At 39.4% G+C, this 27,198-nt stretch overlaps 2 protein-coding genes across 6 annotated transcripts in view; both read left to right on the top strand.

Annotated features, from left to right (window-relative positions):
• Tec (tec protein tyrosine kinase) overlaps nt 1–738 on the top strand; it is a 95,741-nt gene extending 95,003 nt beyond the window's left edge. For all 4 annotated transcript variants that reach the window (XM_013009148.1, XM_013009150.1, XM_013009147.1 and 1 more), the window contains exon 18: nt 121–738. In XM_013009148.1, the coding sequence (XP_012864602.1) occupies nt 121–204 (84 nt within the window). In that variant the 3' untranslated portion in view covers nt 205–738. The remainder of the gene's footprint in view (nt 1–120) is intronic.
• Nucleotides 739–13,274: 12,536 nt separating this feature from the next.
• The window catches only part of Txk (TXK tyrosine kinase), a 42,331-nt gene continuing 28,407 nt past the window's right edge, over nt 13,275–27,198 (top strand). For both annotated transcript variants that reach the window (XM_013008951.1, XM_013008950.1), the window contains exons 1-5: nt 13,275–13,374; nt 14,822–14,924; nt 16,004–16,209; nt 17,661–17,726; nt 21,755–21,809. In XM_013008951.1, coding sequence (XP_012864405.1) covers nt 13,304–13,374; nt 14,822–14,924; nt 16,004–16,209; nt 17,661–17,726; nt 21,755–21,809 — 501 coding nt within the window. In that variant the 5' untranslated portion in view covers nt 13,275–13,303. The remainder of the gene's footprint in view (nt 13,375–14,821; nt 14,925–16,003; nt 16,210–17,660; nt 17,727–21,754; nt 21,810–27,198) is intronic.

Below are 27,198 nucleotides of genomic sequence, written 5' to 3'. Positions count from 1 at the left end.
ATTTTTCAGTCTGAAGTTCTTTCTGTCTGTAGGATGATGTAGTATAAGAGTTTGAACAGTGAGGATTTCCATGGGATTGGATCCTGAAACTCACCGCTTTTCTTTGCCTTTCAATTGTAGAAACCAGAGGGAAGGCCTTCATTCGAAGATTTGCTGCGCACAATAGATGAACTAGTTGAATGTGAAGAAACTTTTGGAAGATAAGCATTGGGACCAGTGGCTCCCAGATCCCAAGGCATGAGAAAAGGCCACTTGGTGAACTTATTTGGCACCTGGCTGTCTAGATTGTTTTACTTATAAATTGGAAATGCCTAAGGCATTTTCTTTCAGACCAACTGTAACTCCGTAACTGTCTTCCGGACTGTGAAGATGGTACTTAGAGTTGGTGATTGAAAGTGTTCGCTTCTCTGCATTCCTCAGGAACTTGAATATGTACAGTGTATCAGGCACAGTGCCTAGACCCCTGGCTTTGCCCATTGTAGGGATGCACACAGACCCACGTTGGCCTGTGTCTGTAGAAAACCAGTGAGAAGGCAAGGAGTCATGTTTCAGTAACCCATCTCTTTCCTTGGGTTTCTACAGAGATCTGGGCCTAGAGCATCATCTAGACTTGAGTTCTAGGTGAATAAAGAACCTGACTTGGATAAGTACTCATCCCTGTTCTTAGTATCACAGGTTAAAATATTTGTATGCTGTACATATTGTAAGTACATTTAATATATAAAGTTATATATTTATAAGAAACATGAGTTGTCTTTTAATTAAAACTTTAATTCTGTAGTGTAAATTGCCTTTTTAGGATTGGACATTTCCATCCGCTGTCACTTCCTTTTCCCATGGGGATGAAATATTCCTTTCAGGAAAAAAAGAAATCCTAAGTCTTTCCATTGCTTATGCTCCTCACACCAGTAGACATATCTGGGGATGCCTGCTTTTGCCTCTTGGGGTCTGTTTGGGGGCTTAGTGATCCTGCCCATAGTGATCACAGTTAATTGGAGAATCTACCCACCCTGGAACAGAGGATGAGATGATTGCTTTTTTTTTTTTTTTTTGCCAGTACCGAGGCTTGAACTCAGGGCCTGGGCACTGTCCCTGAGCTGCTTCTGCTCAAGGCTAGCACTCTACTACTTGAGCTGCTTCTGGCTTTTTCTGTTGATGTGGTGCTGAGGAATGGAACCCAGGAACTTCATGCATGCTAGGCAAGCACTCTACCACTAAGCCATCTTCACAGCCCCAAGCTGATTGCTCTTAACAAAAGCTGCCCTACCTAGGGCTAGCTCCAGCTCCAGCTGTAGTGAAGAGGCTGGGGTGCTGTGGAAAGAGTTGGATATGTGGTGTTCCCAGGAGATGTGGCTAGACTTGCATTTGTGGATGAAGAACTGTGTCTTACAGCTTCAGTGTTGACTCTGCCATCCACTTGAGTAGGTTTCTCATCCTTAAAATCTCTAGGACTCCCATGATGGTAGAGCCTTTGTTTCTTCCCTCAGGAGCCCCTGGAGGGATGGGGCGGGTGGTCACCAACAGACATATCTTCTTAGTCATCCCCTCTGGAGGTTGCTATGGATTGTTGGGCACACACACAGGTGGGAGCTGGCTGCTCTGAGCTGTGTCTTCACTCTGGCCCTGGAGAACCACTTCTCTTTGGTTTGGAGTTTGTACCTGGGAGCCCATCGGCCACAAGCTGTGTTCATCCTTGGTTCCTCTTTTTTTTTTTTTTGACGGTTGTGGGGCATTGTAGATAAGAGTCTCACAGACTTCTCCGCCTTGGCTTGGCCTCAAACCAAGATCATCAGATCTCAGCCTCCTGAGTAGCTAGGATTACTTACAGGTGTGAGCCACTAGTGCCTGGCCTCTTCTTTGGATCCTTTATTATGGAAAAAAAAATTGTCCCAATTCTTTTCACAGTCAGCCACATTTCTCCTCCTCTTCTTTAATTTTGCTCCCATGACAAATAGATTCTATAACGGGACTTGTAGCTTGTTCCAGGAGCTGGTCCTATGCAAGCTGTGCCTCAGCACTCCCGTTGCACTTCCTTCCCCCCCCCACTTCTGTCCCCTCCAACCATCCCCTCCTGAGCTTCCCTTTTACTTTGAGTTGCTGTGGGGACTACTAAGTGGTGTTGAAGAGAGTGAGGGAAGGTACAGTTCTGCATTAATACTTATAAAAACTTTTCATGGAAAAGCAAGGTAGGTAATACCATGTAACTCTTGAGAACATTTTCTTCAAAAATCTTCAGTTTTTTTTTCACTGAAACTTACCGTTTATACATAAGCATGCCTAAAACAAAAAAAAAATCCACCTTGAATGCTGAAGACATACTAATCTATCAGGAAGGAAGTAATAAAGGCAATGTAGATATACTCTCAGGTGTTAACTTGCTCTTTTAGCTAAGGTTTAGTTGCATTTCCAAGGGGATGAAGTGAAATGCTATAGTGCATTTTGCATTGTTATTGTGGTTTTTCATGTTTCTCTGCTAGATTTCACCTTTTTTAAAGGTCTTATTAGACTTTAGATTGGCTTTAGTTCTGTTCCTTCACATTAACTGTGTGGTCTTGGCATGATTCCAATTCATTTCTTTGTTTCATTCTCTGTCCAGAGAGGGCAGTTTGATGATTTTTTTTAAAGATTCCTTTTACCAAAATGTGGTGAATTTTTGGAAATGTATTTGCTGGATTCACCCACACATATAGAAAGGAGAAGTAAGCTACCTTCAGATCTGGATGGAGATTTTTGAGCTTTTTTATCTAGGCCATTATGTTGTCATTCTGAGGTTTTTAGAACAGGAAAATAGGTGGGGTTAACTTTGCTCGTGAGAAATGTCTTGAGCAAACTATGATTTCAGTTTAAAGCTGTGTGGAACACAACTGAAGAACTGAAGAATGTTTTGTGGTCCTCTTCAAAAGGACAGCCATGATTCTGTCCACCTGTAAGTAAACCGGGCTTACTTTTTCTTTTCCAGAACATTTTCTGGTTCTCCATCACCAGAGCAAGTTTTGTCTAAGGTGTTGAACTTGTGAAAATTTGAAGACAATTGCCCCAGATACACTGACTGGGTTTTATTACTTAACCATGATGGTGAGATAATTCTAGTAAATATTCAGCATGGAAAAAAGAACTAAGACAACAGAAATAGCATTTTTATATCTGTAACATGTAGAAGTACAACCAGGATGGTGTGTTTGTTTCCAGAATGGTATTTAGTGTAAAGAACTCAGGATTAAAGGCCAGGAGATCAAATTCTAGTGCTGGTTTCACCATATCCTACTTGTCTATAATGCAAACATTCCCTGTTTTATCCACCGCCTGTGAAGATGGAAATAACATAGGGATAGGCCCTGCTGGCTCTTGCCTCTATAATCCTAGCTACTCAGGAGGCTGAGATCTGAGGACTGAGGTTTGAGGCCAATCCAAGCAAAAAAGGTCCCCGAGACTCCAATTAGGTAGTAAAACTGCCAGACTAGAGGCTTGGATTAAGTGATAGTGTCTAGCTATGAACAAGCAAACTGAGCAAGAGAACAATACTTTCGGGTTTGAGCCTCCAATACAGGCCATAAAAAGAGAAAAAAAAAGTAATGAATGCTTTAGTCAACTAGTTTTAGAATTGATTTGAAAGAATTTTCTTTATGATACACAGTTCTTGGAAATACTCATTGAGCTTAATTTAAGGGCCCAGAGAGCTTTGTTATGCACATAGTTAAAAACTCTTTAATTCTGGGTGTCTTTAGAATCAAACATCAATAAAGCTCAGTCATGATCAGATTAGGCCAGTTAACAAAGCCAAGTTTTACACTTCTGATTTTAGCTGGCATTAGGAAAAGTTGACTGTAATTTTAAAAAGAAAAGAAATGAAAACAACTGTTTATGTCGAAGTGCCTTGTTTAAGACCAAATACTTGCTGATGAAACCATGCTATTCTTGTTCTTAGCTGAATATAATTTACAGTATTAACTCACTCAGATAAAAAGGCTTTCTGTTATAAATATAGATATAAATTTATAAATATAAATATAAAATTATAAATATAGCAGATCAAAGCAGAAAAAAAGCTAAAAAAGTATCAATGTGTGCACCTCTCCTCTTTGGTGTCTGAGCTGTGAGTTCATAAGGATCCTTAAGGAAGTGGATCGTGTGGTAGGGCGCTAGCCTTGAGCTGAATTGCTCAGGGACAGTGCCCAGGCCCAGAGTTCAAGCCCCACGACTGAGGGGGAAAAAAGAGAGAGAGAAGGATCCTTAATATGTAAAGCTGTGCTAGAAGTGGTCTTACACCTCTGTATTTCCAGAACTCAGGAGGCTGAGGCAGGAGGATTATATATTTGAGGCCAGCCTGGAACTGCTCTACAGCAAGACACTGTCTCAAAATAGAACCCCAAACACAGCAACAAAAAAGTCATGTTGTTTTTTTGATACAACCCTCACTGCCCCCCTGGTTAGGTCAGAAGTACAGAAATGGCTACAAATGATCACTTGTGGGGCTTGATTTCATATAAGACAAATAATCTGTGAGCACTGAGATAGGATTTGGATTGTCTGAAGGCTGAAACAGTGCCTTACTGGTCCAGATCAATTAAGGTTCTTTCTCCCTGCAGAAGCATGGAAGGGGCTGGTTTTGATGCAATCACATTCTACCTTCTTCCTTTGGTAGGCTGGTTCAAGGATAAGAATCGACAATTTTCTTCTACCATAAACTGCAGCTACACATGGCTGGACCTTCTCTGTGCAATGGTGAATGTTTACTGGTGTCCCAGGGTGTATTACAATTACTCAGAAGTGTTTACGTGTGTTGCGTCATATTGACTGTCACAGCACGCTGGCTCTGTGAGCTGGTGTTTCTAACAGCTGACAGTTGCTCTGAGCATATACTTGGAGCTCAGGGCCTAGATGGAGCCACTCACTGGTTTAGAAAATTGTGCCTCTGACCTCCCTTGTGGCCCAATCTCTGTCTTTTATTCACAATTTATAAAGTAGTGTGTTTTATAAGTTTTAGTTTACCTGAATTAGCATGCCTCACTCCTGAGTGTGCACCATCAGTCCATAGTTACTGTTATGAATAGGAAGATGAAGAGGGTAGCCGGCCTCCAGTGAGATCTGCCTCCATGTAGACACATCGGTGTGCAACCCCTCCATTGGAGCACGAATCTGCCCTAGCTTCTCATTTCTTATGAGTAGATATAGTAAAAATGATAAGGTGGTTCATGCCTGCAATCCTAGCTACTCAGGAGGTAGGGGTGGTAAGGATCAAAGTTCAAGCCCAGCCTGAGCAAGAAGTTAGTGAGACGCCATCTGAACTAATAACAAGTTGAATGTTATAGCTAGGTGCTGGTGGCTCATGCCTATCATCCTAGCTACTCAAGGCTGAGATCTGAAGATTGTGGTTCAAAGCCAGCCCAGGCAGGAAATTCCATGAAACTCTTATCTCCAGTTAACCCCACCAGAAAACCAGAAGCAGGGCTGTGGCTCAAAGTGGTGGAGTGTTAATTTTGAGCACAAGAGCTCAGGGACAGTGTCAGGCTGAGTTCAAACTCAGCTGACAAAAAGAAAAGAAAAAAACAAACATTGAGTGTTATGGTATTTGCCTGTCAGCCCAGCTCTTTGGGAAGCATAAATGAGTAGTCCAGGCTAGACCTATCTGGAAAACAACAAATGCAAAAAGGACTAGAGACATGGCTCAAATAGTAAAGGAAATTCAAGACCTTGAGATTGAATCCCAGGGCCACCACAAAAAAAGGTGGAATATCACCTCTGAGATTGACTTATTAGAAGATCGAGCCTCCCACCTTGCTGCTGTAGCTTCCTGCCTCTTGGACTTCCAGCTGCCATGCTGTGAGTACTCTAGGAACCAGACCTGCCCAGTGCCTATGCACATGAACCTGGATTTTCTAGCTCCAGTGTGTCTAGCCTGATTGCAACTGCATGAGACATCTTGAGCCCCAGACACCCAGCTCAACTCTTCCTGATCTCCTGACCCACAGAAATGATGAGACCTTAAGATTACAGATGTTTTACTAGCGCTGAGAGTAATATATTTCCAACCCCAAATCACAAATGCAGTGACAAAGGGAGGGAGAGCCACAGGCTAAAACCAAATCTGACTTTCTTTCATTACCATTTGGCTTCTGTTCTTGTCCACTTTCAAATGTAAGCTTAGTCTTAACACTGGACACAGGTGTAGGTGTGCTTTCTTTTGTCTAGGAATCATTTTGTCTCACTCCCCATAACTCTAGACCCTGTGTGGTTCCCCTGCTGCCTGGTGTGTGAATCTGAAGGTCCTGTTGCTGCTTCTTGGTGCCTGCCTATAGCCAATGTTGTCTGCTTTCCTTGTCCACCAGAGTTAGTGAACACAACTTGTGCCAGAAGGCCCTGCGGCCGGCCAGTCACTTCCTCACTTCACAAGTTGGCCAGATTGGGTGTGATTGGTGTGAGCTTGTCATGAACTTTGAGCCCACAGACCAGAGAGTTCTAGGAAAGAGGACCGCAGGGTAGAGTCGGGAGGGGGTGCAGACAGTCAGGCACTGGGAGGTTGTATACATAAGGTGCCCGCAAAGTCCAGCTCACATTAGCTCATTACTGGGAAAGAAGCAAAATGCTTGCAAAGAAAGCCAGGTGTGGAGGTTCACACCTATGATCCCAGCACTTAGGAGCCAGAGGCAGGAGGACCACATGTTCAAGGCCAGCCTGAGCAACACTGTGAGACTACCTGAATAAACCAAGGGTTGGAGTTGTAACTCAGTGGTAGAGTGTTTGCCTGGTATGCAAGACCCATTCCCTCCCCAGCACCACAAAACAAACAATAATAAACATTTCTCACAAAGAACTTCCAGGGATTTCCAGACTCACTGTGTTTCCTTGTCATGCCCTTTATCTCAGGGACACTGTCTCTGGGTACTCTGTCCCTTGGTGCCTGGTGCACGTCTGTGTTTTAGATGTTACTGGTCTTGAACTGAAGTCTCCTGCTTTCTAGGTAGGTACTCTACCACTTCAGCCCTGCTTCTAGCCCTCTAACAGCCTATTAAATCCTGCTCACCTTGCACCTTTACCCAGCTCCCATCATGCCTTGCTCCCTTTTAAAAACATTTTTATTTTATTTTATTTATTTTTGTAAAGGTAATATACAGAGGGGTTACAGTTATATAAGCCAGATTAGAACAGTGTCATTGTACTATTTCTATCTTGGTTCAAAAGATAAATGGCTGTATTAAACAGTTTTTTTTTTTTGGTAGGGTGGTGGAGGAAAGAAAGACCCTATACTTAGGATTATGCTTCTTTTTTTTTTTTTGTAATATGCAGTGAAGCTATTTTATAAGTTAGCTAGATAGCTTTTATGACATTCTTGATTGTTTTGTACATTAAAGGTATATTATTTTGTGCAAATGTCTATCTGAATTTTTTATTTAAGATCAGAGATGAATACCTTTTATTTATTCAATAAATGTGATATACAGGTAATATATTAAAAGACATATATCATAATTAGTGGAAGCTTTCATAATTAAAAACCAACCCCAAACAGAATGCAAACATTGGATAGATTTTGTTTTTGGATCAAACCTGCTATTCTTCTTTTGATTGAAGAATTGAGTCCATTAATGTTTAGAGTTATTAAAGAAAGATGTGTCATGTTTCCTGCCATTTTCCTGATTTCCTGTATTTTGTTTTTCCTCTTCATGTGTTTACTAAATTGATCCTCTAGTGATTTTTGGCTGATGTGTTTCTTTGATTTTGATTGTTTTCTTTGGATTGTATTTCTCCCTTTAAATTCTCTGTAATGTTGATTTAGTGATCATGAATTCCTTTAATTTTTGTTTGTCATAGCAAGTTTTGGTTTCACCATCTAATGAAAATGGTAACTTCACTGGTAGATCAGTTTAGGTTGGCAGTTGTTGATCTTCAGAGCTTGGATTATACCATTCCAGGCTCTCCTTGCATTGAGGGTTTGTATGGAGAGGTCTGCAGTGATTCTGATTTTCTTTATATTGTAATATAGCTCCTTCTTTAATTTTGCAGCATTTAAAACCAGTTCCTTGTTATTAATATCAAATGTTTTTACTAGATGTGTTTTTACTAGGAGTGTTTCTTCTTGGATCCAGTTTACTGGGGGTTCTATAAGTCTGTGTTTAGCAGGTAAGATTTTCTCTCTTAAGAGTGGGGAAGTTCTCCGCTATTATTTTACTACTAAATCCTCTCCCCCTTGCTGATCCCAATTATTTGATTTGATTTCTTAGCTGAGTGTGCTGATTTCTGGACTTCTCTTTGATAGGTTCTGAGTGTTTTTTCCATACTTTTGACTTTTTGTTTTAGCTCCTGTTTTATCCTCGACTTCTGAAATTCTATTTTCCATTTCACTTATTCTATTACTTGTGGATTCCACTGTGGTTTGCACGGTGGAAATTGAACCTTTTATGGTTCTGAGATCAGTTCTCATAGTGTCCATTTCATCTTTTAATGTGGTGTATAGCATGTCTAAAGAAGTCTAGAGACTTCTTTGCATCCTTTCTCCCAGATTCTCAGCCCATCAGATGCTAAACATCAAGCACCAATCTTCTATTTTTGTGCCAGCACTGGGCTTGAACTCAGGGACTCATGCTCTTGTTTGGATTTTTTTTTTGCTTGCAGTTGGTGCTCTACCACTTAAACCATGCCTCCAATCTAGCACCATTCTAAACTTTTACCCATTCTTTCCTTTTATCCTGTCCTGTTAGCTAGGTACCTCTTCCTTCCTCATTGCCAGTGGCCATTGTGATACTATTTTCCCAGCTTTCAGGTTTCATACTCTACTGTCAAAAAAATGAAATAAGCAAAAAACTGGAGACTAACACAGGGTTGCTCAGTTATTTTTGTCAATCTACATAAATTTTCATGTTTCTGATGGCTATCATTTCTTAGAAGAATGGGCATCTTAGTATCAAAAAGATAAGGACACCTATCCCCCCCCCCACTTACACACAGAGAATGATCTAACAGCTTAAATGTACAAAAGGCATAAACTTAGCATAAAGAATAGCTTTATAAACTGAATAAACATTTCCATAAAAAAATTCACCATTCAACTCCATGTCAGAAAAGCTAGCTGTGTTACATCTCCCACATCATCTGAGTTTGCTGAATTAAAATGCACCTGTTTTTAAATAGCTTTAGGACATGGACCTCATGGTGGACTTTTGTGGCACAGAAATAAGGAAATATAACTTTTCTTTAAACTTCTGGAAAAAGAGAAGCCACAGCGGGCAGTGTGGGTACAAGATGAGCTCTCCTTCTCTGAGACATGTTCCCAAAACCACAGGCTGGAGAGGTATTGGCCAAGCCTGTGGCACCAGAGGTCTCGTGTCAAAACCACAACTTGGAATGTGCCAACCCTGGCCTTGGCAAAGACTGCCACTGAAACAGAGCCAGTTTCAAGTCATGTTTTTTTTTTCCTTTCTTTTTAAAAAATTTATTGTGAAAATACCATACAGAGGGGTTACAATTACATGGGCAAGGTAACGAGTACATTTTTTATCAAGCATTGTTGCCTCCTCCTGTTTCCCCTTCCCATCCCTTCCCATCTCCTCCCCACCCCCCCACCCCCCAGCCAAAGTTGTAAAGTTTGTTTTTCACATCATGTTTTTAAAGAAAACCAGCAGCTATCTGCTGGACATGATAACAACGACATTCAGAAGAAATGGCTCTCACTTGAGGCACTGATTCAAAATGAAATCCTGCTATCGGAAATGCCAAGGGTTGAATTCAAGGTGATACTAGTATGGAGCTCAAGACCTGAGAAATGAGGTGGCAACAGCGTCTGAGTCCCAGGCCGCCAGGCCTAAGGTTTTACATCTCTGAGTTTGTCACCAGCTTCCAGGTGACCTTAAGTGCTGGGCTTCTCATATTTGCTCCCTTCCTGTGTCCCCTGGTGGAAGCCTGTCCTGGATCAGAGCCCTATTATCATCATTCATAAACCTCTAGGGAAGGAAGAAACTCCAACAAGGCACTCAGTCTGGAGGAGAGGAAGTCACCGAAAGATAACAAGTTTCAAATGAAGAACAGGTTCAAGCTCCTAACTCAGGAGTCATGTGGCCATTCCAAAAGCTCTCAGAGATTACGCCTGCCCTTTTTCTGATTTGCTGGCACACATGCTATCATTATGAATATTTGCTGAGGAATTAGAAGTAGATGAAAGGAATATTCTAAACACACCAGTGGTAGAAACCGCCAGCACCTTCAGTAGTAATTCTCAACTGTGACTATTTCCCACCCATACATCCTTTCAGCAAGCAAGCAGTCACGGCTCCTCTCTGGGGCCATTTCATCTCTCTCTGGCTCAGGCTCTTGATAGGAATGAGTTCCTGTCTAAATTGGGGATTTCTAAAAGGGCAAGAGCTTTCTCTCTGTGGGATTTAAAGGATGATTTCTGTCATCACAGTACACATGTGGAGAGAACTTTCCAATTGACTCCCTTGGAAGATCTGAGGCGCTGTGAACTGGAAACGGCCAGAAATGATCTATTGATGGCTGTTCTTGGTCTTCAGTGAAAAGAGAACAAAACCTTCCCATAATTAAGGCAATGATGATGTAGGTCTGTACTTTTAAGGGTCATTTCTTTGCTATTGAATCAGGAAAAATAAGTACCTTTTAAATGTTTTGCTTCAAAATTCCAGGGCATAGAAGAGCGCCAATAAAACTATGATTTTAGTTGATTAGAGATGCTGTGGCCCAAGAAAAGAATTCTTTCATTGGGGGCTGTTGGAAGTTGAGAATGCCTAGTCAATGGCTAGACATTGAGGAAGAGATTAAGTATTGCTGTGTTGAATACCTGACTACCAGCAGACAACTGAGTTGGTGCCTTGCATGGAGGAGAGGAGATGTTGAAAACTCAAGGAATGCACTAGCTACGTTTCTTAGTCTGCCTGCCTTTTTTTCTTTCCTTCCTTTTCTTTCTTCCCTTCTTTCCTTTTCCTTCCTTCCTTCCTTCCTTCCCCCTCTTTCTTTCTTTCTTTCTTTCTTTCTTTCTTTCTTTCTTTCTTTCTTTCTTTCTTTCTCTCTCTCTTTCTTTCTTTCTTTCTCTCTCTCTCTCTTTCTTTCCATCAGTCTATGGGGCTTGAATTCAGGCCCTGGGCCCTGTCTCTAAGCTTTTTTGCTCAAGGCTAGCACTCTACCACTTCGAGTCACAGCTCCATTTCCAGTTTTCTGGTTGGTAATTGGAGATGAGAGTCTTTCCTGCTGGGGCTAGCTTTGAACTGCAATCCTCAGATCTTAACCTCCTGTCTAGCTAGGATTACTAGCTATTAGTGAGCCCCTGGTGACTGGCTACATTTCTTCGTATTTCTAAGAATATTAAGTCATGGGAATACCCCTCCTCCAAATCTCCACAGGAATGAATATTTAGAATCTTCTACCAGATGAAGCACTTCATTCAGCCAAAGTGTTTAGCAGAGGCAAGGGAGGGTCATGGAATGAATAATGGAAAAAGCATGCATGATTTCCAGCATAGGACTTGACCCCTATAGAGGTCATAGAGAATTGTAGCCGTGGTTTTGTTACTTCTTCCTCTGTCTTCCTTATGGAACCTTGATAGTGACTAATGTATTCGGTTTTAAGGGGAAGTTTGGCCAGACTGACATCCCTTTGTGACGATGATATGGTAGTTCTGATGGGCCACGATGATTTTACTCAGGTACAGGGTAAGAGTGGGGGAGCTTTATTATAACTGCCGACATTGCTATAATTTCTAGCTTTTATAATGAAGGCTTTCTGACTCGTCCCAGCTTGTGTATGCCTACTGAGCACTTCCTTCAGTGTTCCAGGAATTTTAGAGACGATACTCATTTGTTCTTCACAGGAATCCTCTTCCAATACGTCTTGGTTACCATTTCACTGTATATCTGGCATTGTACGAGCTGTGTCACACACATTGCTTCCTAGTCCATATCAAAGCACATAGTTGCCTATTGCTACTGTTCTCCCAGTGTCTTAAAGTAAGAGATGAATTTCTGCCTGGTAAGGGTTCTCAAAGGATGTAGGTATTATTTATCTCACTTTTACAGGTAGGTAAACTAAGACTTAAGAGAGGTACAGGGACTTAGCAGGATAAAGCAGGAGTGCAACCAAAGTCTGGCCAAGGTTAAAGCTTCTGTCCATTTCCAATGTACTTTGCTGCCTTGGTAATATTTTATTTTCAGGTGACAATCTCAATATGAGATGACTGGGAAATACAGGTTTTATAAAACCACATACTTAAAAAAATTCAAAACTTCTATAGTGTTTAAAAGGCAAATCATCTAACTTAAAGATTAAGGTTACAATAAAAGTTGAAGAATAAACTTTACTAGCTAGTTCTATACCTATTCAAACATAATTCATATAAAAGTTGAGTCTACTATTTATTTTCTTTCTCTTTGTGGTACTAGGATTTGCACTTAGAGTCTTGCATTTTCTCTTTCTTTTCTTTCTTTCTTCCTTTCTTCCTTCCTTCCTTCCCTTCCTGTCTGTCTTCCTTCCTTCCTTTCTTTCTTTTTTCTTTTTCTTCTTCTTTCTTTCTTTCTTTTTCTTTCTTTCTTTCTCTCGCTCTCTCCCCTTCCTTCCTTCCTTCCTTCCTTCTTTCCTTCCTTCCTTTCCTTCCTGTCTTTCTTTTCTTTCTTTCTTCGGCTGTGGGGCTTAAACTCTGGACCTGGGCTCTGTCCCTTAGCTCTTGAGCTCAAGGCTAGCATTCTACCACTTGAGCCACAGCACCACTTCTGGTTTTCTGGTGGTTATTTGGAGATAAGAGTCCCACAGACTTCTCTACCCGGGCTGGCTTTGAACCACGATCCTCAGATCTCAGCCTCCCAAGTAGCTAGGATTACAAGCATGAGCCATGAGCACCTGGCTTGAGTCTTGCACTTTCTAGGCACACATGCTATTACATGAGCCACCCCAACCCCTCAGCCCATTTTAATTTAAGTTACAATGGGCTGGATCTAATTTTTAGAATTGCTTTTAGCCAATTTTCTGAGAGAACATTGTTTCTAGAATCCTATTCTTCTGTACCTTTGTTAAGGTCATTTTATCATCTGCAGACTGAGGAAATGTATTAACCAGACTAGAAGAGGAGAGCCTGAGAAGGGAAACCACACTGGCCAGGGTGCCAGTAACTTTTGTTTTAGTGACAGGTTCTTTTTTTTTTTTTTATCTTCCACTCATGCAGGGGGCATGGTCATGCTGCTCATATGCTCATGACACTTCGTATGCTCTACTCTGAGGACTTCCTCTTTTGGAATATTACTTCCAGCTTCATCTGTCCAATGTCAGGGACTTGTGGCTCTCTAATAGCAACAATAATCTAACAGCAGCAATGATTTGCTTTTCAGATAACACCGTTCAGTCCATTTTCTGCTGTTGCTGTTGCTACACAGTACGGAAGAGGTAAGTCTACTTCCGAGGGCAAATCCCCTCCGCCATGAACTGATTCACAAATTCTGTATTGAAAGTCTATGTCTCTTTGTATCTTCTGCTCTCTCTGCCTGGTAACCCTTCTCCCATTTTCTCCTTGCTAAAAAAAACCCAGTTCATCCAAATGTCAGGTGATCCCGAGCCTTCCCTCTTCCTTTCTTCATGTGTCCTCACACCCTATGCCTCGGTTCTTATTGTTTATTTGTCTGAGTTATACTCTGTGATTTTTTTGTCCTATGAGCAAAATAGTACTGTCTTGGTTATCTGAGCATTGACAAAACTATGGATTCATCTTATACTTTGTGCCCAATAAATGTGTAAGAATAAAATCCGGGATACCATGTGAATGGTTAACAGCTAGCATTGAATAGGAGCATCCTACATGTTAGACACAATGCTAAGAATTTTATGTTTAGTCATTCGCATGGCTCTCACGATCATCTGCAGCCTTTTCTTTTTATAACTCTCACTTTATAGATGAGAAAATCTAAAGTTAAAGAGGTTACATTGCTTTCTCAAGGCCAACTAAGAAATGATGAATGATATATATAAGGATCTAGCTTTAGTTTTCTACAAGTAGTTCAAGCAGAAAAGGTCAGCTAAGTTGATGTTAGGTGAAATGAACCCTAAGATATGTATTCAAATGTTTTTTCTTTCATGCGATTGTTTCTAACATATTTATAAGATGATTCCTTTGTTGCTTTGTATGTCCCTCCCCCACGGTATAACCCCTGCTTTCACTGTATTTGATGTTGGTATAATTTGGGGAGGGGAACAGAAAACACAAATTGTTTAAATAAGGATGCAGGTGGAACTCCTGCAACAATGAGATGTACAAGTCATTATGTTGAAAAACAAACTTTACAACTTTGGGGGGGTGGAGGGGGGGAAGATGGGAAAGGATGGGAAGGGGAAACAAAGGAGGAGGCAACAATGCTTGATAAGAAATGTATTCATTATCTTACCCATGTAATTGTAACCCCTCTGTATGGTATTTTCACAATAAAAAAAAAAAGAAATGATGGAGTTAGGGATCAATCTTAATCACCATCTTATCTATTTGTAACAGTTGATAGCATCAAATGAGGTAATGTATATAAAACGATGAGCAATTTGCCTGATATGAAGTGAAGTTTTTCTTTAGCATCATTTTTACCTAATATCCCCAATATATGCCAGATTCTTTATAAACATATGACGCGCTGTCTCAATTTTATAACAACTCATATGCTCTTAGCATCTCTAGTTCCTGGGAAAGAAAAATCAAATTCTGAGATCTGGTCATTTGTTAGTAGAGAGAGTTAAGGAAGCCTTCTAAATACAAAAGCAAGTAGCAAGATACCTGGATATCTCTATTTTAGTGTGAATTGAGTAGGCATGTGAGTATAATCATTTGTAATGTGATTACTTCTAATGTCAGGCGAGTGAGAACACAAATCAGCCTGAGCAAAGATGAAGAACTTTCAGAAAAATACACTCCACCTCGCAGATGGTGGTGTGGCGGACTGTCAAGTAAGAAGCAAGTGAGTATTGCTGACAGGGGAGTCCACAGCATGAAGTCTGCTGTGGCCATGCCCAGAGCCTAGTATCCTGCAGGACAAATAGTGAGTGAGCAATAGATTGTGAAGGAACATTTTCAAGACAAATCAGTCAACACAGCCCACTCACTTTTAAAGAGAAAGCTTGAAACCAGACAATAAATGGGGGAAAATATATCTGCCTTCTACCCTTATTGAGTATGGATTAAATTCTAGTTCAGAATTGGAAGGCAACTTGTCCTAAGAAGGGTGGTAAACCCAAGCACAGACTTATAGCACAGGAAAAGGGAGGACCATTTTTCTATTTTATTATTATTTATGCCAGCCCTGGGCTTCCTCAAGGCTTGGCCATGGTCCTTGAGCTGTTTAGCTCAAGGCTAGCATTCAACCTAGTGAACTACAGTTCCACTTGGCTTTTTGGTGATTAATCAGAGATAAGCGTCTCCTGGACTTTTTTAGCCAAGGCTGACTTCAAACTGTGATCCTCAGATCGCAGCCTCTTCAGTAGCACGGTTACAGGTGGAAGCCACTGTGGCACCTGGCTCCATTTTCCTTTTTTAAAAATTTTTATTTATTTATTTATTTATTTTTGTCGGTCGTGGGGCTTGAACTCTGGGTTTGGACGCTGTCCCTTAGCTCTTCAACTCAAGGCGAGCACTCTACTGCTTGAGCCACAGGGACACTTCCAGTTTTCTGTTGGTTTATTGGAGATAAGAATCTCATGAACTTTCCTGCCTGTGCTGGCTTTGAACATTGATCCTTAGACCTCAGCCTCCTGAGTAGCTAAGATTATAGGTATGAGCCACATGCGCCTGGCTTCCATTTTCTTTATTAGAAAGAAAAGAATCCTTAAAGCAAAGCAAACACTTGCAGAATGAATGGGCTTTGAAAAATTGGGACATGCAAACTTCTAATGCAATGCTGTTTCATATAGCTAAGCATTTCTTACATGTATTCCTATGTTCGGTAGAGTCAGATTGAGCATGCTCAATCCCTAACCTATTTTTTTTTTGGTACAAATGACTGAAACAATAACAGAAGAACTCACCCTTTGGTTTTTGCAGTGCAGTAGGGACTGTGTGCAACCATCTCAACGCAAACCCTTGCCTCCCCTCCCACCCTCCGAGCTCACTAAGGAGAAGATCTGGGTCAAGGCACTTTATGATTTTTTGCCCCGAGAACCCTGTAATTTGGCACTGAAGAGAGCAGAGGAATACCTGGTATTGGAGAAGTATGATCCTCACTGGTGGAAAGCTAGAGACTGTTGCGGGTAAGATGTAGGGCTGAGTTGTTATCCAGTTTCTCCTCCTTTAACTTCTAAAGACTAAAAATACAAAGAAGAAATGGTTTAGTGACTCACTGTCTCTAGGTTTATCAATCTATCCTCTGCATGGAGTTCTGTCCTCCCAACCTGTCCTCCACACCTCCATCTATAAGAAAAGGATATTCAAGTGCAATGAGTTAGGCAGAAGCACAAACCCAGATACACACAGATGCTACCACTTGTCTGTGTGTAGCTTTTGGCAAGTCACTTACCCCATTCGGAGTTTTTATTCAGTTGTAAAATGGGAATAGCATTTCTTATCATAAAGTTTTAATTCTTATTTGGGCTTTTTTTAACTTAGGAATTACTCTCCCTCTATCTCTTCTCTCTCTCTTCTGTTGAGCTCTAAGGTACAAGTGTAAATTGTATTGCAATAGATTCGTTGTTTTTTCATTTTGGATTAGTCTTATGTATGTGGGATGGGGGACTAAAACTCAGCTTTATTGCTCAAACCTTTGTACCATTTGAGCCATAGCACCGTTTCTGGCTTTGTTTCTTGTTAATTGAGTCTCATAGACTTCCCTGACCTGGCTGGCTTCACACCATGATCCTCAGATCTTAGTCTCCTGAGTAGCTAGAATTATAGGTGTGAGCCCCCATAAATCAGGATTTTAAAGAAAATATTTATTGTATAGAGATTTTTGTTGTTGTTGTTGAGTTAGAAATGGATTTTTTTCTTCTTTTAATAATTTGACCTCTTCCTATATCATTGGTGGCTTTTTTTTTTTAATGATGGTCCTGGGGCTTGAACTCTGGGCCTGAGCTATGTCCTTTAGATTTTTTGCTCAAGGCTAGCACTCTATCATTTAAGCCACACTTCTACTTGTGGCTGATTCAGGTAGTTCATTGGAGATAGTCTCATGGGACTTTCCTGCCCGGGCTGGCTACAGAGCTCAATCCTTAGATCTCAGCTGCTGGAGTAGCTAGGATTAGAGGCATGAGCCATTAGTGCTTGGCTGTTTTATTTTTTATCTCTTGATGGCACAAGGGCTTAAACTTGAGACGTGTGCTTACTGGACCAGTGTTAGACCACTTGAGCTATATCCTTAGCCCTTTTGGCTTATATCAATTTTTGAGTCAGGTCTTGTTTATTTTCCAGGCTGGCCTGGATCATAATCTATCTATTTGTGCTTTCTATGTAACTGAAATAAGAGACATGTACCACCATGCTCTGCTTCTTTTCTTTTTCAAATTAAATCTTATTTTTGACCTTATTTATTTTTCATGTGCAGCCTCTTATTTCTTAAGCTGGAGATGGGAAGCTCATGAACTTCCTCCCAATCTCAGCCTCCTAAGCAGCTAGGATTATAAGTGCTCAGCCATCTTCAAGGCTTTAAAAGAACTATTGTTACCATATCACAAATACGTCATTTGTTTGATTTGTTTTTTTGTTGTAGGAATGAAGGTTTGATCCCAAGTAACTATGTGACTGAGAACAAACTCACCAATTTAGAAATATATGAGTAAGTCTTTCAAAAATGCCCTATGTTTAACCTGTGAAAAATCAGGAAGCTTCTGGTTTAGTTTTGGTCTGTGAAAGGAAAAGAAAGTAGCACATTTGGCAGCTTTAGTCACCTCTGATCTTTATCACCACAGATTCAGAAACACCTTAAACTTATTGTTGATTTGTCTTGCATGGCCACTTTTGAAAAAACAGTAACAGGCTGAAGCTAAGCAGTCATCTGGTGCTTGTTTTACTTGATATCCTAAATAGAAAATTTTACTTTAAGAATGGAAGAATTTTCAAGGAGTAGTAAATTGGATTACTATATAGACCAACTCCTGTTTTGGCTCATGTTTTGATATGTTTAGAAATAGCTGAAGATAAGATGTAGGCTAGTTCTGTAGTTCAGAAGATCTTTAGCACCTGAATCAAAGTGTGATTATCTGGGTTACAATCACAGATTCAGAAGAAGGGGGAGCACCATTTGATTTGTTCCATCTACCAGGTGTTAGTACTAGAGATAGAGTCTCAGGTGCACAGAACCTTTCCTGCCTGTAGTGAATTTAGTTTCATAGGGGCAGTGATGTGGATGGAGTAGTGTGAGGGAAGAGCTTTCTGAAGAAGTGACATGGGATATGCCCCTCAGTAGATGAGTGGATCAAGAAAATGTGGTAGATGTATACAATGGAATTCTGTGCTTCCATCAGAAAGAACAACAGCGCTCCATTTGTTAGGAAATGGAAAGACTTGGAAAAAATCATATTAAGTAAAATAAGCCAGTCCCAAAGAAATTTAGGCCCCATAGTTTTCCTTATTTGCAATAATTAGTATACAGATAGGATAATCTTATCAGAGGAGCTGAAAAGCTCAAAAGCTATGTACATATATATCCATACAAGATGATGCTAAGTGAAATGAATCTCAAGATATGGACACAAGAAGTCTGTCTTTATTGTTTTAAATGTACTATGTGATTTTTTGTTGTTGTTTCCTTTGTATATTCTTCTCCCTATGGCATATCCCCTGTTGTCACTGTACTTGATTTTGGTAGCTGCATCTTGTATATACATTTGTCTGATCTGGGGAGGGGAAGGGGAACAACAAAATGCTGAAACAAGGTCACAGGATGACCCATTGCAACAAGGATATCCACTGGACAGTATATTGGAAACCAACTTTACAACTTCAGGTGGGATGTGGGGTGGAGGGGGTAGGGTGGGGAGGAATGAGAGAGGTGGGGGAGGGAAGGGTTAGTGGGTAAGAATGATCGACAAGTAATGTACTCATTACCTTACTCATGTGACGGTAACCCCTCTGTATAGCATCTTTACACTACAATAAAATAAAAAAGTAAAGATGGTGAGAGGCAGTTTGGAAGGGGCTGGGAAGAAAATTCTGCCTCAGTGTGCACTTCTGATGTCTCTGGGAAATTATGTACATAGTCTTGTGGCTACTTTTTTTTTTCAAATGGTCAGCATTACATTGTAAAAACTGAGTTCTCAGGAAGTCCTCAAACTCAAAATTTAAATTTTGATATGTACTAATCTGAATAAATTCAAACTCAGCTTACTGTTACACAGAAATGTAATCACCAACAGACTTATGTAATTGTAGCTCCTCTGTGTGTCACCTTGTCAATAAAATAAAAAAAGAAAATAGAAAAAAAAAGCCCAGCAAACTCATCTTACTAAAATCCCCTTAAATAATTATACTTATTAGCTTAGTTAGTTGAATTTACTAAAATACTTGATTTGCAGTAGTAAACTAGTAAACTGAATGCAGTTGGTTATCTTTTTTTTTTTTTTTTGCCAGTTGTGGGGCCTGAACTCTGGGTCTGGGCACTGTCCCTAAGCTCTTCAGCTCAAGGCTAGTGCTCTACCACTTGAATCACGGTGCCACTTCTGGCTTTTTCTGTTTAGTGGTGCTGAGGAATTGAACCCAGGGTCTCATGCATGCAAGGCAAGCACTCTACCACTGAGCCACCTGCCCAGCCCTTGGTTATCTTTTTAAGTACTTCACATATTGGACAGGGAAAATATACAATTGTAATAAAGTCTCGTATAAGTCTTTAAAATGATCTTGAAGATCTAATACATTTTTATTGTTATTATAAGGATGATGTACAGAGGAGTTACAGTTACATAAGTGAGGTAATGAGTATATTTCTTTTTGGACAATGCTACCCCTTCCCTCCCTCTCTCCCACTTTTTCCCTCCCCAATAAATTAAATTTATAATGTGGGAAAAATTCTCTTAATTGCTGAATATCATTTAAAAGTTAAGTTTCTCCAACTTCAAAACCAAGTTTAAAATTAATCAGAGACAAAATCTAGTATAGTAGATTCTCTTAAAATTATAGATTTTTAAATACCAAGCATATCGATAATCCAAAAGTTATAGAAGTATGTTTGATTTATCTTATTATCTCTCAGGGTTAGAAAGTCAATTACTAATGGAAGCAGATCCACTTTTAAGAGCTAATGGAGTTTCTAGGCTAAAAAAAAATCAGGAACATGATACTTACGTCACGTATCAGTCAGAAACCTCAGATTAGGTGTTGGACTTGAGGTATCCATATATACAGCACAATATTCAGGACAATATATACTACATACATTGGTTCATCTCAATCAAAGGTAGACATGGATTCTTTTTTTAATGTCTATAGGAGCCATGCCTCAGTTCCTGTATTCATATCACCTAATATTAGTTTTATAATCAGTGTTGTCTAGGTATCTAAGTACTTAAATATATATTAATATATAATCCCCACATGGCAATGGTCTAGTGAGGGAAGGAAGCTAGGTGAGACATAGGATATTTAAGGTCATGATTCAGTCATGCAATCAATGGACTATTACCGTTACTAGGAGGTAATGTATTTGGGAAAGTCAGATATGTTAGAGTGAATTTTAACTTCAGAAAGAGAAATAGCACTCATAAAAGCAAACAAATACTGAGAGGAAAGAAATGGCTAGTCTTAAAACTTTATGGGCCAGAGCTCAACATTTGTTGAAGACAATGTCTTCTACTCTCTCTTACTTTTTTCCCTCCCTCCCTCCCTCCTTCCTTCCTTCCTCCCTCCTTCCCTTCCTCCCTCCTTCCTTCTTTCCTTCCTTCCTTCCTTCCTTCCTTTCTTTCTTTCTTTCCTTCCTTCCTTCCTTCCTTCCTTCCTTTCTTTCTTTCCTTCCTTCCTTCCTTCCTTTCTTCCTTCCCTTTCCCTCCCTCTCTTCCTCCATTCCTCTCTTCTTCTCTCTTTACTTTCTTTCTCCTATTCTTCTTTGTGTCTTGTGTCTGTCTGTTTTTCTTTCTTTGCTTCTTTCTTTCTTTCTCCTATTCTTCTTTGTGTCTTTGTGTCTGTCTATCTTTCTTTCTTTGCTTCTTTCTTTTTTTCTCTCTCTTTCTCTTTCCTTTCCTTTTTTTTTGTTTTGCTGGTACTGGGGCTTGAACTCAAGACCTAGAACTCTGGTTTGGCTTTTTCATTCAAGGTTAGAGCTTTACCAGTTGAGCTATATCTTCACTTCCAGATTTTTGGTGGTTAATTGGACGCAAGAGTCTCATAGACTTTTCTTCCCAGCTAGCTTCAAATCTCAGTCCTTGGACTTTAGCTAGACTTATAGGTGTGAGCCACTAGTGCCTGGGGACAGTGTCTGTTTCATTTTTTAAAATATAATTTTATTGTTATTATTAAGGTGTTGTACAGAGGGATTGCTATTATTCATTTCAGGGGATATATACAACAATGTCTTCTTAATCACCTTTGTAGGATTTTATATGACATTAACTCATTTAAAATTATATGTAGCTAGTAATTGCATGTCAGAAAATTGAATTGAGTTAGGAAAGAAAGAGCTAGCATTGGCTTGAAATTAGTAAAATTATATTGACAATTACTAAATCTGCTCAATGGATCCATTGTCATACACTTATTTATCATGATGTAAGAAGTTATAACTTTCTAAGATCAAGTCTAAAGAAAGGTCATTAAAATATATATGACAGTATGCTTTCTTTTCCTGGAAAAACATCATTTCTGTTGCTTTTACAGATGGTACCACAGAAACATTACCCGAAATCAGGCAGAACATCTGCTGAGACAACAGGTAATTCAATGTATTCATGAGTAAGTCTGTGAGAGTTTCCTTAAGTTCTGAGAAAGGTACACAATAAAGACTTTAACAGACTAAGGGTGAATTGTTTCTTTTTTTCTTTCTACTTTTAAAGTAGAACATGTTTTCTGATAAGTTGTAAAAAAAAAAAAGGACATATTTTCATCAGATGATGTTTGTCTTTGACTTATAATTTCAGAAATACATTTGCTCCCAAATGATTTCTGCACCAACATATTGAGACTCCTTCATTCATCCGGACATGCTTTCTGCCAGTAGAGGCCATATTTGAGTTGGCCATATAACCTTTGCATCAAAGGCAATTCATGTCGGCTTAGTCTAGCTTTGTGAATTTAGCTTAGGCTCATTGAAAACAGGAATAGAGAAAAAAAATACATGGTGCTTTAGTTTCGTTGTTCTTTGGAAACCAAATGGTGAGTCAAGCAGCCAAAATATGCAACTCAGATCAAAACAACCCATGTAGGTCAAACCAAAGCAAAAATGCTGCATTGTAAAGTTCCAACTGTCAGAAAATACAGAGAACTACAGAGTGAAAAGTAGATGCTAGGTGCAGGGCATTATGTCATTATGCAGCGTCGTTGGATGTTGAGGAAATCTAGAAATGCGAATGCGAATCAGTTCTGTAACAAAAACTGCAATACTCATAATGGCTCAGAACACAGGGAGGGGGCACTTCCTAGCGGAGGGACGGCCAAAGGGTGGGGGACAAAGGCGCAGCTGCCGGTGATGGAGGGGTGATCATATAGGTAGGCGTCTGACCAGCAGTTTGTTCAACATGGAGAATCATTAACATGATTAATAGTAATGACAATCATAAAGGAGATCTATGTATGTCAATTTTATTTTGTTTGTGTATTCTGGTCCTGAAGATTGAATTCAGGGCCTGATCACTGTCCCTTAGTGATGTTCTAACTCTTAAACCACTCCTCCACTTCTGGTTTTATAACTTTTAACTAGAAATAAGACCCTTTCTGCCCAGGCTGCCTTTGAATCAAGATCCTCAGGTGTCTACCCCTTGAATAGCTCGTATTACAGTTAAAAGACTATACTAGCATTATAGAATGAGTCCAAGGTCATGCATTCTCACTTTTCTTCAATCTCTGGCATAGTTGATATTGGATAGAAGTCATTTGCTTCTGGAAGGTTTTGGTATATTTCTTTAGTAAATAATCTAGACTGTTGATAAAAATAGGTAGGCTTAAAACTGGGGGGAAGAATGAAGAGGTGACACTGCTCAAAAAGAAATTAACTCATCACTTGACTTATGTAACTGTAATCCCTCTGTATATAGCCTTTACAATAAAAATTAATAATAACAACAAAAAACAAAACCAACATTCAAAAGAATAGGTAGATTTGACTACTGAATTAATTGTCTTCTGGAGAGTTTGATAATTTATATTCGCCTACTGAGTTGTCTATTTTTATCTTTACATTCAAAATTATTACATACATTACACTAATAACTTAGTATTTATTTTGTTTCCTATTTCAAGAGTCAATATGTTCATATGGTCTAAAAATCAGAAGGTTTTGTAATTTTTTTAATCCTTGTTCCCAAGCCACAAATTACTTTTCTCATAAAGTCATCATTAGCTTATTTTGTGTCCTTTCTGATATGTTTAATATATGCAGAAGTAAGCAAAATATATTTTCTTTTTAATTTTTTAAACTTAATTTTATTTTGTTGTAAAGATGATGTACAGAGGGGTTACAGTTACATAAGTAAGGTAATGAGTACATTTCTTGTCAAACATTGTTACACCCTCTCTTGTTTGTCTATCAATATCCCTCCCTGAGACTCCCCTACCCATCAAGTTGTAAAATTCATTTCCAACGTAGTGTCTTGTGAGTATCACTGTTGCATTGGCAAATATAAATTTTTATGTCACTATCTTTAGCTAAGTGGTGGCATATTGAATATACTCTTCTATACATTTTTTTCACTCGATATACATTGAGAGTATCTCCACATCAATACACAAAAGTATCTTCATGTGACAGAGTAGCTACCACCTTTATTTCCAACTACCTAGGAGGCAGAGATAGGATCATCAGTGTTCAAGTCCAGCCCAGGCAAAAATAAGACCCTATCTTAAAAAACAAACCTGTTGTGGTGTCTCACACCTATAATCCCAGATACTCAGGAAGTAGAAGAAAGAGGATAATGGTCTGAGGCTAATCTCTCACAAAAGTACAAGTTTAAAATAAACTAAAGCCAAAAGGGCTGGGAGTATGTCTCAAGTGGTAAAGATGCTTGCCTAGCAATGTGAGGTTCTGAATTCAAACCTAGGTATCACCCAGTTCATTTTTTGTCCTCAGTAGTATTCCTTAGTTTGAATAAAGGGCAATTTTTTTAATCGGTTGTGGGGTTTGAACTCTGGGCCTGGGCACTGTCCCTCAGCTCTTCAGCTCAAGGCTAACAATCTACCACTTGAGCCACAGTGCCACTTCTGGTTTTCTGGTGGTTTATTGGAGATGAGTCTCATGAACTATCCTGCCCTGGCTGGCTTTGAACCACAATCCTCAGATCTCAGCCTCCTGATTAGCTAGGATTACAGGCATGAGCCATGGGCATCTGGCTGAATACAGGACAATTTCTAAAACCAATTAAATTTAGTAGTATACATTATTTTGTTGTTGAAATAATACTGCCATCAATAACTTGTACATACATCTCCTCCCTCCCCACCCCCGCAAAGTTAGAGAGACTTGGTGTCAGAAGGAATGTAGACTTCTAATTTTCTTAGATGTTAAAATGCTCCCATGGGGTTTATACAAGCTTATAGTCCCTATCAGAAATATATGGATGCTTGTTTTCCCACAACCTTTTAGACAGCGTTTTATATGAAACATTTGGGCCTCCTTCTCTGTCATCTCATCTCTGTGAGCATTTGATTTGAATTTCTCTTAGTTTAGGGGTGTTGTGTTTTTCACATCTCACATTTGATATACTTGTATTCCCCTGTTGTAAACTGTTCTTATGCTATGTATGGTTTTCTATTAGAGTCTTTATTCTTCCCTCAGAAATCATAGGACCTGTGTAGCTCTAGATCTATGTAGTTCTATGAAGGAAATGGGACTTGAGCCACAATGCTACTTCCGATTTTCTAGTGGTTAATTGGAGATAAGACTCTCACAGACTTTCCTACCTGGGCTGGCTTTGAACCTCTGTCCCCAGATCTTAGCCTCCTGAGTAGCTAGGATTACAGGCATGAGCCTGGCTCTCCCAGGTGTTTCTTATCCATTTATATCTTTGGTCCATTCATACTGTGTGTGTGTGTGTGTGTGTGTGTGTGTGTGTGTGCATGTGCGTGTGTGGCTTGAATTTAGGAGTCTGGGTGCTGTCCCTTTGCTTTTTTGCTTAAGACTGGTACTCTATCACTTGAACCACAGATCTACTTCTGGCTTTTTGATGGTTAATTGGAGGTAAGAGTCTCCTGAACTTTCCTGTCCAGGCTGGCTTCAAACCACAATCTCAGATTTCAGCCTCCTGAGTAGCTAGGATTACATTTATAACTTGTTTGGTAAAGAATATAGGTCTGGCTTTATTATTTTTTCTAGATGATTTCCAAATGTTTACCTTATCTGCATTAATATGAGTTGTTTTCATTATAAACACAATTCCTATTTAAGATTTTATCTGGACTTCCTATTTCATTTCCTTGTTCATGTACTACAGTGATTTTTTTTTTTTTGGTGGGGGTCTCTGGAGCTTCCACTCAGGGCCTGGGTGCTATCTGTGGGCTATTATGCTCAAAGCCAGGACTCTATAACTTGAGCCACAGCTCTTTGGTGGCTCTTTGGTGGTTGATTAGAGATAAGAGTCACACAGACTTTTCTGCTTAGGCTGGCTTTGAACCGTAATTTTCAGATCTCAACTTCTTGAGTAACTCGGATAATAGGCATGAGCTATTGACCCCTGGCTTTGCACTGATTTTAAATGTTGAGGATTTCTGTGGTGTGGTTAGTTTCCCTGATTATTTTTAGAATTACATTGCCTCATGAAAATGAGACATTTCAGGAAAAAAAACCATTTAAGGCACTGGAAATCAATAGTGTTTCGGAGACTTGTTTCGTTCTTTCTTTCCTTCCTTCTTTCTTTCTTTCTTCCTTCTTTCCCTTCCCTCCCTCCCTCCCTCCCTCCCTCTCTTTCTTCCTTCCTTCCTTTCTTCCTTCCTTCCTTCCTTCCTTCCTTCCTTCCTTCCTTCCTTCCTTCCTTCCTTCCTTCCTGCTTCCTTGCTTTCTTTTTGTCAGTCATGGGGCTTGAACTCTGGGCATGGGCACTGTCCCTGTGCTCTTCAGCTCAAGGCTAGCACTCTACCAATTAAGCCACAGTGCCACTTCCAGTTTTCTAGTGGTTTACTGGAGATAAGAGTCTCATGGACTTTCCTGCCCGGGCTGGCTTTGAACCATGATCCTCAGATCTCAGCCTCCTGAGTAGCTAGGATTACAGGCGTGAGCCACCTGCCCCCAGTGACTTGTTTCTTTTAGGACCAAGCTCTCATTATTCATACAGAAAAAATTATTTGACTACCACCGATAGTTCAAGCAGCTTTTAGAAATAAATTTATTGTTTTGGAATTGTTATCAATAAACAAAAGAAATAAGAATAAGCATATCTCACTTAATAAATTAGAATAGAACAACAAGCCTAAGTAAAATAAAAGAAATTAATAAATATCAAAAGAAAAGATAATAAATTATTAAAGGTAATATGGTAAAACTAGTAATTAAGTTCAATGTATTCTTGATAAGGGATAAACAATACTGTTAGTTAACTGATTAAATAACAAATAGTGAAAATCTATTGTGAATAAATCATAAGGTAGAAACAATCAAGAATTCAGAAAAAAATTAAAAATTTACTTGATTCTATTCAATAGGTTTGAAAATATTGAATTCAGTGGATAATGAACTAACAAATCCAAACTTTATCAAAATTTAATTCAAAAGAAGTAAAAATCTCTCTTTTTTTAATATAGGATCTTGCTAAATATCCCAGGTTGATCTTGAACTCTTTATTGACCAGCTATTTTTACCTGTTTTCTTGATCAATAGAACAAAAACAACTAAATAGTAGTAGTTACAAGGTTATCAAATACAGAACTTAAAAGACACATATTCTAAAAATACATATCACAAAATATGTATTAAAAGTATGTATTATGTATCAAAATTCCAAACTCATTCTTCAAGGAAATAGAAGAGGCAATCCAAAAAATCATATGGAACAATAAAAGACCCTGAATAGCAAAAACGCTCCTCAACGGAAAGAACACTGCTGGAGGAATATCAATACCAAATTTCAAACTCTACTATAAAGCCATAGTAATCAAAACAGCTTGGTATTGGCATAAGA

The sequence above is a fragment of the Dipodomys ordii genome, unplaced genomic scaffold, assembly GCF_000151885.1.
Source record: "Dipodomys ordii isolate 6190 unplaced genomic scaffold, Dord_2.0 Scaffold8, whole genome shotgun sequence".
In the NCBI taxonomy this organism is placed as follows: domain Eukaryota; kingdom Metazoa; phylum Chordata; class Mammalia; order Rodentia; family Heteromyidae; genus Dipodomys; species Dipodomys ordii.
The sequence above is the reverse complement of the archived record's forward strand: the minus strand, read 5'-3'. Positions and strand labels throughout refer to the sequence as shown.